At 42.5% G+C, this 12,094-nt stretch overlaps 1 protein-coding gene across 1 annotated transcript; it reads right to left on the reverse strand.

Moving 5' to 3' along the window:
- Positions 1–6,000: 6,000 nt before the first annotated feature.
- Positions 6,001–6,450, reverse strand: LOC143551723 (uncharacterized). Its single transcript, XM_077042099.1, has one exon. It carries the CDS (start codon positions 6,448–6,450, stop codon positions 6,001–6,003), a length of 450 nt encoding a protein of 149 aa, XP_076898214.1.
- Positions 6,451–12,094: the final 5,644 nt, after the last annotated feature.

A 12,094-nucleotide genomic window follows, 5' to 3' on the forward strand; every position in this document is an offset into this window, starting at 1 on the left:
TAGACAAACCTTATACTATAGAACTAGCCAATGGTAGGCAGTTATGCGCGAATGAAAGGACTGAGCAATGTGTAATAGTCATGGGAGGTCATGAGTTCAATATAAACTTGTTGCCAATAGATTTGGGAAGTTTCGATATTGTGGTAGGTATGGATTGGTTGGTCGAGAATCTCGCGGAGATTGTTTGTCATGAGAAGCAGGTTCGGATTCCACTGTTGAACGGAGAAACTTTGATGATCCAAGGGGAAAGAAAGGGAGTTGCGACGAAACTGATTTCGTGCCTAAAGGCGCGTAAGTGCCTAAGGAAAGGGTGCTACGCCTTCCTGGCGCATGTAGTAGAGAAGAAAGATGAGCGAAGAATTGAAGACTTACCGGTAGTGCGCGAATTTCCAGAAGTTTTTCCTGAAGATCTGCCCGGATTACCGCCGCCGCGACAAATCGAGTTTCGAATTGATTTGGTCCCAGGAGCTGCACCAGTAGCCCGAGCGCCTTATCGATTAGCTCCATCTGAGATGCAAGAGATATCCAATCAGTTACAGGAACTTTTGGATAAGGGTTTCATACGCCCAAGCTTTTCACCTTGGGGAGCTCCAGTACTGTTTGTTAAAAAGAAGGATGGTTCGTTCAGAATGTGTATTGACTACAGGGAGCTGAACAAGCTGACAGTCAAGAATCGGTACCCTTTACCGAGGATTGACGACTTATTTGACCAGTTGCAGGGATCCAGTTATTATTCGAAGATAGATCTACGGTCAGGATACCACCAACTTAGGGTCCATGAGGGAGACGCGCCAAAGACAGCCTTCCGAACTAGATATGGCCATTATGAGTTCTTAGTGATGCCTTTCGGGCTAACTAATGCGCCGGCTATATTCATGGATCTGATGAACCGTGTGTGCAAACCATACTTGGACAAGTTTGTGATTGTGTTTATAGATGATATTCTGATTTACTCTCGGACCAAGGCCGAGCATGAGCAACACCTGAGATTGATTTTGGAATTGTTAAGGAAAGAAAAGTTGTATGCGAAGTTTTCCAAGTGCGAATTTTGGCTTAGAGAAGTTCACTTCCTCGGTCACGTTGTAAACGAGAAAGGAATTCACGTTGATCCTTCCAAAGTCAAGGCCATCGAAAACTGGGAAGCGCCAAAAACCCCAACTGAGGTGAGGCAATTCCTTGGACTAGCTGGCTACTATCGACGCTTCATTGAGAACTTCTCCAAGATAGCTCTACCTCTGACCGCGCTAACTCAGAAAGACAGGATGTTTGTTTGGGGCGAAAACCAGGAAGCAGCGTTTCAAATGTTGAAGCAGAAATTATGTAGTGCGCCAATTCTATCTCTGCCCGAGGGGACAGATGACATCGTCGTTTACTGCGACGCTTCACATCAAGGACTCGGATGTGTCCTTATGCAGCGAGACAAAGTCATAGCGTATGCCTCGCGCCAACTTAAGACCAATGAAAAGAACTACACAACGCATGACCTGGAACTTGGAGCGGTTGTCTTCGCGCTAAAAATTTGGCGCCATTACCTCTATGGTACAAAGTGTATAATCTTTACGGATCACAAGAGCCTTCAACATATATTTGATCAAAAGGATTTAAACATGAGGCAACGAAGATGGGTTGAATTGTTGAACGATTATGATTGTGAAATAAAATACCACCCTGGAAAGGCGAATGTGGTGGCAGACGCGCTAAGTAGGAAGGAGCGAATAAAAACGCTACGAGTCAAGGCTCTAAGGTTGACCATTCACGCAGATCTCTCTACCCGCATCCGAGACGCTCAGCAAGAAGCCTTGAAACCAGAGTTTGTTAAAGACGAAGCCCTTGGGGGAATGATTAAGAGTTTGGAACTGAAAGAGAACGGCAATCTATATTTCGCTAACCGCATATGGGTCCCTCTCAAGGGAGGATTGCGCGAGCAAGTATTGAACGAAGCTCACAAGACGCGGTATTCCGTACATCCTGGCGCAGACAAGATGTACCAAGATGTTAAAACACTGTATTGGTGGCCCAATCTTAAAGGCGCCATCGCGACGTATGTCAGTAAGTGCCTAACGTGTTCGAAGGTAAAGGCTGAATATCAGAAACCATCAGGATTGCTTCAACAGCCAGAAATTCCCATGTGGAAGTGGGAACAAATCTCTATGGACTTCATCACCAAACTGCCAAGGACACCTGGGGGTTATGACACAATATGGGTTATTGTGGATCGGCTAACTAAGTCAGCGCACTTCCTGCCGATTAAAGAAACTGATAAAATGGAAAAGTTAGCCCGACTATATATTCGAGAAGTAGTTTCAAAACATGGAGTCCCAGTGTCCATCATTTCTGATCGAGATAGTCGGTTTACATCAAGGTTTTGGAGATCGTTACAAGGAGCTCTAGGTACTCGCCTTGATATGAGTACAGCTTATCATCCTCAAACGGATGGGCAAAGCGAGCGAACAATCCAGACATTGGAAGATATGCTGCGCGCGTGCGCAATCGATTTCGAAGGTAGCTGGGATACTCATCTCCCATTGGTTGAATTTTCTTACAACAATAGCTATCACACAAGTATCAAGGCTGCGCCGTTCGAAGCTTTGTATGGGCGCAAGTGTAGATCCCCACTGTGCTGGGCTGAAGTGGGTGACAAGCAAATGACTGGTCCTGAATTGATCCAAGAAACAACAGACAAGATTTTTCAGATAAGGGATCGCCTTAAGACAGCGCGCGACAGACAGAAGAGTTACGCAGATGTGCGAAGGAAACCATTGGAGTTTCAAGTAGGGGATAAAGTACTATTGAAAGTCTCTCCATGGAAAGGAGTCCCCCGTTTCGGCAAGCGAGGAAAGTTGAATCCGCGCTACATTGGACCATTTGAGATCCTGGAAAGGATCGGTCCGGTTGCTTATAAACTTCGTTTATCCGCCGAACTCAGTGGAGTTCATGATACGTTTCATGTGTCCAACCTCAAAAAGTGCTTATCTGACGAAACGTTAATTTTGCCGATGGAAGAGATTCACATCGACAAACAGCTGCACTTCGTAGAAGAACCTATAGCAGTAACCGATTGGAAAGAACAAAAGTTACGCAGGAGCAAAATCAAGTTAATAAAGGTTCAATGGAACTCGAGGCGTGGGCCTGAATTCACTTGGGAAAGAGAAGATCAGATGCGCATGAAATACCCACACCTCTTTCAGAACATGGCTTCTGCCAGCAACGTCTCCTAAATTTCGGGACGAAATTCGTTTAACGAGGGGAGAATGTGACAACCGGTAATTTCCCAAACCCATAAGCTAAGTAATCAACCTAATAATTAGGTGATTGTAAATATTAAGCGCGTGCATATGTTATGTGCGCCCTGCGCGAGCGCGCCATGTTAGTCAGCGCGTGCAGTTGTTATGTGCAACCTGCGCGAGCGCACCATGTTAAGAACCAGCGTGAGCATATGTTATATGCGCCATGCGTGAATGCTTTGGCTTTATGTTTTCATGTAACTTAAACATTATGTTGTCTATGGGTTGACCATCCCGCATGATGCTAAGGCGGGTGCATCCTACATCGTTTATGCGCGTGCGGAAGGGAACTAACCTACCCGCATGGCGGGAACGTTGAGAGCTAGTTTGTCTGAAGCTCCAAGATGGAATTGACTTCAACATGACTGATCACTATGTTGAAATACCAAGACCACCTGGAGAATCTACAAATGAAACTCAAATGTCCCTAACTGCGAGAAGGTTACGCACCTACCCGCAGCAAAGACATGTCCTATACGCAGAAAGCTATGCGCACCAAGTTATACGCGCAGAACACTTGGTCTATTCTCCAGTCAAGGAGATTACTCCCGCCCGAAAGGAAACAGTAGCGTGTTTCAGAGATTTTCCACTTTTTACTGTACACTGACAAAAGTACCTGAAAAAGCACACTGTAACATGAAAAGTCAACTGTCAGCCACCCTATTCTCACCAACCCCAGATCTGCATGTTCTGTCCAAATCAAATCAAAATCTTTTATCCACCACTCCACTCTTAAGTAAATAATAATAACTTCCATACTTTATCATCATTACATTTAGATATGAAAAGATTTTAATCCCCTAAAGCAAGGGATTGTGTTCCCTTGAGTTTGCCTATAAATTTGTAGCCTAAATTATCACCCAAAACACACTTCAAAGAACTACAAACTTGCACTAATCCTTTCCCAAGCATCCGTTGTTTCCAGCTCCGATCCTGTTACTAGGTAAGCCGAGAATATAACCTTGAGACCTACTATCCAACCCTTATATTCTCCTATTTCTTGATCTTAATATATATACTTGTTATTTAATCGTATTCTAGACCTTCGATTCCGAGGCCAACACCAAGAAAACCCGAATCTCGATTAATCCCTTAACAAGAACCTCAGGTGAGTCTCACAGCCCCTATTTTCACTGTTTTCACTATTTTTAAACTGTTTTCGGGGCGAGGGACACGTACTTAAATAATGTTTTATCATGGTATACTTACAAGCTATGAAAGCGATTATGTGTTTAAGTTATGTTTCATGATGAGCAATGCAAACGGTTATCTAAGGTTTTCAATGTATGTGCGCTAGAACTCGAGTAAGTGATCACTTTACCATTGGAACTCTAAGGGTAGGGACTGCTGGTTTGATCCGCCCACTCGTAGGGGTCGCACCTCTTTGCATGGACGAGTGCCTGGCATGGGGCAGTACTATGGGGTTGAGCCCGCTCGTAGGGGTCGCGCCTCTTTGCATGGACGAGCGCCTTGTTTTCCGGCACAACGTCTGCGCGTAACCCGCGGGACGGTATCCTTAGCTCGTAGGGGCAATGCCTCTTTGCATGGACGAGCACAGTTTCTCAGAATTGTTCGCGCGTAACCCGCGGGACAGTATCCTTAGCTCGTAGGGGCAATGCCTCTTTGCATAGACGAGCATAGTTTTCCAGAAACGTCTGCGCGTAACTCGCGGGACGGTTTTACGTTATTTTCGCTCGTAGTGGCTGCGCCACTTACATAGACGAGCACCGTATCCAAAAATTGTTCACGCGTAACCCGCGGAACGATTTTTATCAGAATATTGTCAGAATTGTGTTAATACGATTTTACCAAGCAGATGTTAATGATGTTGCCAGAAATGTTTCAGAATGATTTTATCAAGTTACTAAAACTTGTGAACTCACTCAGTTTATACTGATTCAAATGTTTTTACGTGTCTTTCAGGAGATAACTAGGTAGCGCATGGAGTCACACTTAGAGCACCACACGCTGAACATCTAAAAACAAGCTTTTTGGAAGATTTTGGTTTTATCCCCTCGATGCGCACGGTTACCCGCCGCGTAAGGGGATATGGCGAGGAAATCTTCAGTTTTATACTTGAATGTTTCTTTTTGTAATCTTGGAACAATGTAATGCGTTTGTAATAAACTTCTCATGCGCAATAAAAATCTTTGAATGTTTTGCAATGGCCCGTGCTTAATTATCAATCCCCACTCGTGCGCGCTCGGCTGTTTCCGCCGCTCAGGGCCGGGTGTGACAACGTGGGAACAAGCCCAATAAATACGGGCGACGAGCCGATCCTTGGCGTTGGCCGAAATATACGCGGTGACGAGCCTATCCCGGCGTTGACCTTAACTTATGTATTATGGTACGTCTACCATTTAATTCGTAAGATCCAAGATATGATATATAGCTATGAAATTGTCAGCCACGTATAGTGTACTGGTCCCACGGCCTCCAATCATACCCGGATATTCGTGTGCTCCAGTCGAGGGTGTCAAAACCCTAATTCGGGATATAAGGTGAAAACCTTATAAACCTGGTGACAAGGCCGATTAAAATTAGGAGAGAATTGGCCAACCCATTTTTTTCGCTTGAGGGCCCTATTGCTTAGCATCTCTGCAACTTGAAATACTTGACAAAACAAAAATCTAACATAATGTGTATAAATATAGATATAAAGTAAAGTTTTTCCAAGTACTGGATTGAAGTAACTGACTAGGATCCAGTATCCTGATCAACAAAAATACTTTTTCAGATGAAAAGCATTCCAAGCCCTCGGGAGCATGTCACCTTCCATATTCATCAAACGATATGCCCCCTTTCCAGCCTTGGATTCAATCAAGTAAGGCCCTTCCCATTTGGGTGCTAAATTTCCATCAGCAGGTTTAGTTTTATTTTGAAAAGCCTTTTGAAGGACTAAATCTTCGACTCGAAACCTTCTGATTCTGATGTTTTTGTTGTATGCACCGGCTATCTTCTGTTGGTAGGTGACCATCCTGAATCTTTCTTGATCTCTAAGTTCTTCTACGGTATCCAGGTCTTGGACAAGATTCTCGTCGTTCGTCTGAGGATCACGGATGCTTGTTTTGGCTATTGGATACACCATTTCAGTGGGGATTATTGCCTCAGCTCCAAAAACTAATGAGAAGGGTGTTTGTCCTGTGGCATTTTTTGGAGTTGTCATATTGCCCAAAGCACGTAGGGTAGTTCCTCAGCCCATTTGCCTTTCTTCATTCCAAGCTTCTTCTTTAAGTTGTTGATGATTATCTTGTTGCTTGATTCTGCCTAGCCATTTGCTTGTGGATGGACTGGTGTTGAAATGATCATCTTCCCCAGCTGTCACAAAGTTAGTAGTTCTTTTCCCAATAAATTGGGAACGATTATCACAAATAATTTTAGAAGGGATTCCAAATCTAGTTATAATGTTACGTTTAATAAAGGATATAACTTCCTTCTCCCTGACTTGAGGAAAAGCCTTGGCTTCGATCCATTTAGAGAAATAATCTGTTATTTCTAACATGAAGACTTTTCCCCCTGGAGCTATAGGAAGCTTGCCCACTATGTCCATTCCCCATTTCATGAATGGCCACGAGGAGACGATGGGATATAAGGGTTCTGCCGATTGATGTAGAATGTTGCCATGCCTCTGACAAGCATCGCACTTCCTGGAGTATTCCATAGCATCCTTCTTGATAGTAGGCCAGAAGTATCCAGTCCTTAGGATCATGGAGAATAATGCTATGCCCCCTGTATGGTTGCCACAATCTCGTTCATAGAAATCTTTTAACACTTCCTGGATCTCGGATCCTTCGATGCATCTTAAATATGGACATGCAAGGTATTTCTTATATAGCATATTATGTACAATAGTATATTGCGATACCTTGGCTTTAAAAGCTTTGGGATTCTCTTCTTTCGGGATTTCTCTGTCTTGGATATACTTCACTATTGGAAGGATCCAGGATGAATGATCAAGAGGATGATCCTTAGGATCCATGTGTAGATTTCCATCTACTTCCATTGCTCGGCATTCCTTAATTGCAGGGGATAAAACGTGGATGATAGGATTTTTTATGTTCTCTGGGAGCTTCAAAGCTAAAGCTAGGTTTACTAGGGCATCGGCCCCAACATTTTCTTCTCTTGGTACCTGCGTAATGTTAAAATAATCGAAGGATCCTGCAAGATCATTTACTATATCTAAATATTTAATTAATTTCTCACCTTTGACTGCATATGAGCCATTAAAATGATTAGCAATTAATAATGAATCTACGATAATTTGAAGATACCTGATCCTCATACCTTTGGCTAGTTGTATACTTGCAATAAGTGCCTCATATTCTGCTTCATTGTTAGTAGCCTGGAATTCACAAGCTGTCGAATGGGGTAGTATGTCCCCCTGTGGAGATTTTAGTAGTATTCCCAATCCTGTTCCTTTAACATTTGAGGCTCCATCAGTGAAGAGTGTCCAAGGATCCTTGGTCTCTTCCGCTGTGTTCCCGAGTCTCATTAAAGGAAAGAAAGGAAAGGAAATGAAGAGAAAGAGGTAGAATGTTGCGTTCCCAAGTTTCATTAAAGGAGGGAAAGGGAAAGAAACAAGGAAATGTGTGTTTCTGAGTTTCATTATAGGAAAGAAAAGAAAGAAAAGGAAAAGAAAGATAAGGCAAATAAATGGTAAAATGGGTGGGTTTATTTTTTTTCCAAATTGGAAAGAATTGAATGGAAAGGAAAAGAAAGGAGTTAATGAAGTGAAAATGAAAAGAAAGGAAATGATTCTTTTCCTTTCTTTCCTTAATTTAACTCGGGAACACGGCGTTCAAGCTGTTGAACTTCAAGATTGGCTTGTTCTTCTATGTCACTAATGAAATCAGCCACAAAGTCTGCTAGTGCCCGTTAATTAGTTTTTACAATAATAGTATGAGTTTCAAAATAATGTCTTAACTTAGTTGAAGCCATAACTAGAGCAAAAATTATTTTCTCTAGGTGAGAGTACCTGGACTCAGCATCAAGGAGACTTTTACTTTCATAGTAAATGGGATGTTGATTACCTTCATGATTCTTTACCAAGATTGCACTTAAAGCAGTGAGAGAAAAGGCTAGATAAAGGATCAATGGTTCTCCATCCACAGGCTTCATTAGAACGGGGGCTGAGGATAAGTAGTCCTTTAGAGCGGCGAGAGCAGCCTCGTGTTTCTTCGTCCACTCGAACCTCTTGTTTTTCCTTAAGATGTCATAGAAATCTTTACATTTCTCTGAGGACTTCGATATGAACCTGTTCAGTGCTGCCACCCTTCCTGTTAATCTTTGCACCTCTTTTATGTTCGTCGGGGACTTGAGATTCAAGATAGCCTGAATTTGCTCTGGACTTGCTTCTATCCCCTGTTAGGGCACGGATTTTCAATATCCTCTAAAAATATTATATTCAGAATGAATCCAGGATGCGGTATCCTCCAAAATAACTGGTATCCTAAATATATTATTCTAACAATTTGTTCGCAGACTTTCCTTGTTTACCAGGTCAAAGACCGTTGCTATGATCTCCCGAAGACTCGCACTTGCCGTTGTTAGAACGTGGCCGATAAGGATAACGTGTTAGATTGAATGATTGACGGCTAATTGGATTTAGTTTCTTGTTTCCTAAATTATAGGCCATATTGTTAGCTTTATATTTGTATAAATAGAGCCGAACTCGGATAACAACACACACACTTTTTAGCACTCGAGATTTACTAGTACTCGCTCTCATTGTAATCACGATCCGATTAAGCTCCACCACTTGTAACCACTTTATTATTAATAAATCAGTGGTGATAGTTTTCACCACCCGAAGTTTTTTTTTTTGTTATCCTAAGGATAACAGGGTTTTTCCTCGCAACAAATCTCTGTGTTCAAGCCATATTTACAAGCACCTAGTCTCATTTTACTAATTTGGTTGTAAAATCACGATTGTCAATTTTTGACCAAAACAATTTGGCGCCCACCGTGGGGCCAAGGTGCTTCAATCCTTGAAATCCGTTTATTTCATTAACTTTCATTCTCTTTACAATGGCCTCACAACAAAAAACTAGCTCAGTATTTGCTCTGGTGGTCACCGCTGCTTCAAATGTCAACCCAGGACCTCCACCAGTGCAGAAAAAGAACACTCAGCCCAGAGGAGAACTTCCACCATTCACGGGATACTCTGCACGGGTAGACCCGGTTATTTCTAACAATGACATTTTTGATTTGATGAAACATGTCAAAACACACATGGAGCAGCAAGAAAAGACCAACTCAAGGCTATTTAAGGAGATTGAAGGGATCAAAAAGAAGCCAGGGCAGGAAACTACTCCAATCATGCCTAGGATTCTTGATTTTGGTTCTCCAGGATCATCTATCCTTCAGAATCCCGGATCCTTGGGAACACAATCAACAAGGACTCTGTCTCAGCAGCAATCAGGATACGGAGGAACTTATCTTCCGGTATCCTCGGAATTACCTAGACCAACGAGGCCAGAATCCATCAACATGCAGCCTCGTTCAAACCATGCCAGCTGGCATATTCTTGTCAGGATCTCCCATGGAGTCCTCTGAAGTGCATGTTTGATATGACATCCCAATGCAGGCGTCACCTTATCCTAAGGATACCCTCAATGGAGGAACTAGCCGTCAAGGCTTAGGATACCAGAGACCTAACCATGACCTCGGTAACAGTTTATTTAATGCTAATTTATACACTAACCGCGGACATGTGCAGGATAAGAGGATATCCCCTAAGATAGCCAGGGAACTGCCCAAAATAAAGGATATGATTTCTAGTATCCTATGGATAATACATCCCATAACTGAAGTACCCGCAGGTAGCCACAAGTTATCCAGGTTTACTTGGCCTATATGCGACGTAGAAATCCCCAAGAAGTTCCAAACTCAAAACATGAAGCTGTACGACGGTACTACGGATCCTGAGGAACACGTAGCTCAATATAGAGAAAGGATGGAGATCAACCCCATCCCCATTGACATCAAAGAAGCTTGCCTATGCAAGGGATTTGGTTCAACATTAACGGGACCAGCCCTCAAATGGTTATTGAGTATTCCTTCCAACACTATTACATCATTTTCTCATTTGATTAATTTATTCAATAACCAATTTTCTTGTAGTAGATCTTTTGAGAAAATGACAGGTGACTTGTATAGAATTGTTCTGCGTAATAATGAATCCTTAAGGGATTACATAACCAGATTTAGCAGGGAAGCTTTGGAAATCACCAACCTTGACATGGCAGCTGCTGTTGAAGCCTTCAAGATGGGATTAAGGAAGGATTCTCCTTTCTATGATGATCTTGTCATGACTCCATACAGGAATCTTGATGAAGTCAGAAACAGGGCGTTAAAATACATTCGGCTAGAGGATGACAAGAAGGCTCATGGAAACTTGGTTATCCCGAAGTATGAGTCCACCAACAGGAAGTCAGACTCTCCACAAAAATTCTCCAGGCCCAAGCCTTATTCCAAGCAGGATAATCCCAGGATAAATGCTGTGGAAGAAGATGAGGATGATGAAGAGTATCCTAAAATATCTTAATATTGTTTTAATATTGATATTGGTGGTGTGATATGTGCCATGCAGGATTTAGGTGACAAGACCAGATGGCCTAAGAAAAATGAAAATCTCTGATCCATCAAAGACAAGTCCAAATGGTGTGCATTCCATGAAGACTTTGGCCATCGCACTGATGATTGTATAGCACTTCGAAAGGAGATAGGATACATTCTCAGCAAAGGATATCTGAAGGAACTGTTTGGAAAAAACAAGAATAAGAGTCAGGATCCTGTCAAGATACCTGAAAGGGCACCTTCTCCTCCACCCGGAGCTAAGGTTGTATCCTTTATCTCGGGAGGATCCGACATCTGTGGAACCTCATATTCAGCAGCTAAGAAGCGTTTAAAAGAAACAAAGATAGACAACGGAGAAAGACCTCTCCGCACTTCCACTCTAACATCTCAAAGGATCATATCCTTCGACGAGGAGGATCGATGTGACCTTGTGGATCCCAACCATGATGGTTTGGTAATCACTTTATGTATAGCTAACTGTTTTGTGCGCAGGATACTCGTTGATGCAGGAAGCTCTGTGAACATTATCCAAATGGATGCTTTGAAGAAGATGGATATCCCGGAAATGGAGATTATTCCAAAATCCTCGGTTCTCGTAGGATTCAGCGGCAAGACCAAGAACACTTTGGGAGAAATCAAACTTCCAATATATATTGAGGGAACTAACTCTTTACAAAAAATTTTGTGTTATTGACTCATTATCTTGTTGTAATGTGATATTAGGCAGGCCCTGGATCCACAGCATGAAGGAAGTACCCTCAACTTATCATCAATGCGTGAAACTCACAAGTCCTTGGGGGGTCATCAAAATTGAAAGTGATCAGCAAGATGCCAAGGAATGTTATGCGTCGTCCATGAAGTGGACTACAAAGCCTACTCAAGCATAGCAATTACAGAAATAGCCAGGGAAGGTCCTGTAAGCAAAAGAGCAGGATGTAAAGGAAGTATCTTTGGATCCTCAGGATACTGAGATCAAAGTATTGTTAGGATCAAGTATTCCTGAGGATATTGAGATGGAGTTGATTTCCTTCCTAAAGAAAAGAGCTTCCACCTTCGCCTGGAAACATGAAGATATGACAGGTATCTCTAAATCTATAATTACTCATAAACTTGGTATAGATAAATCTTTCAGGCCGGTACATCAAAAGCGAAGGAAGTTTGCTCCTGAGAGAAACGCTATCATACAAGAAGAAGTGCAGAAGCTGCTCAAAACCAAGATGATAAGAGATGTC

Source organism: Bidens hawaiensis, unplaced genomic scaffold (genome assembly GCF_021521415.1).
Source record: "Bidens hawaiensis isolate Kalapana, Puna unplaced genomic scaffold, B.hawaiensis_p1.1 tig00016564_1, whole genome shotgun sequence".
Taxonomy (NCBI): Eukaryota; Viridiplantae; Streptophyta; class Magnoliopsida; order Asterales; family Asteraceae; genus Bidens; species Bidens hawaiensis.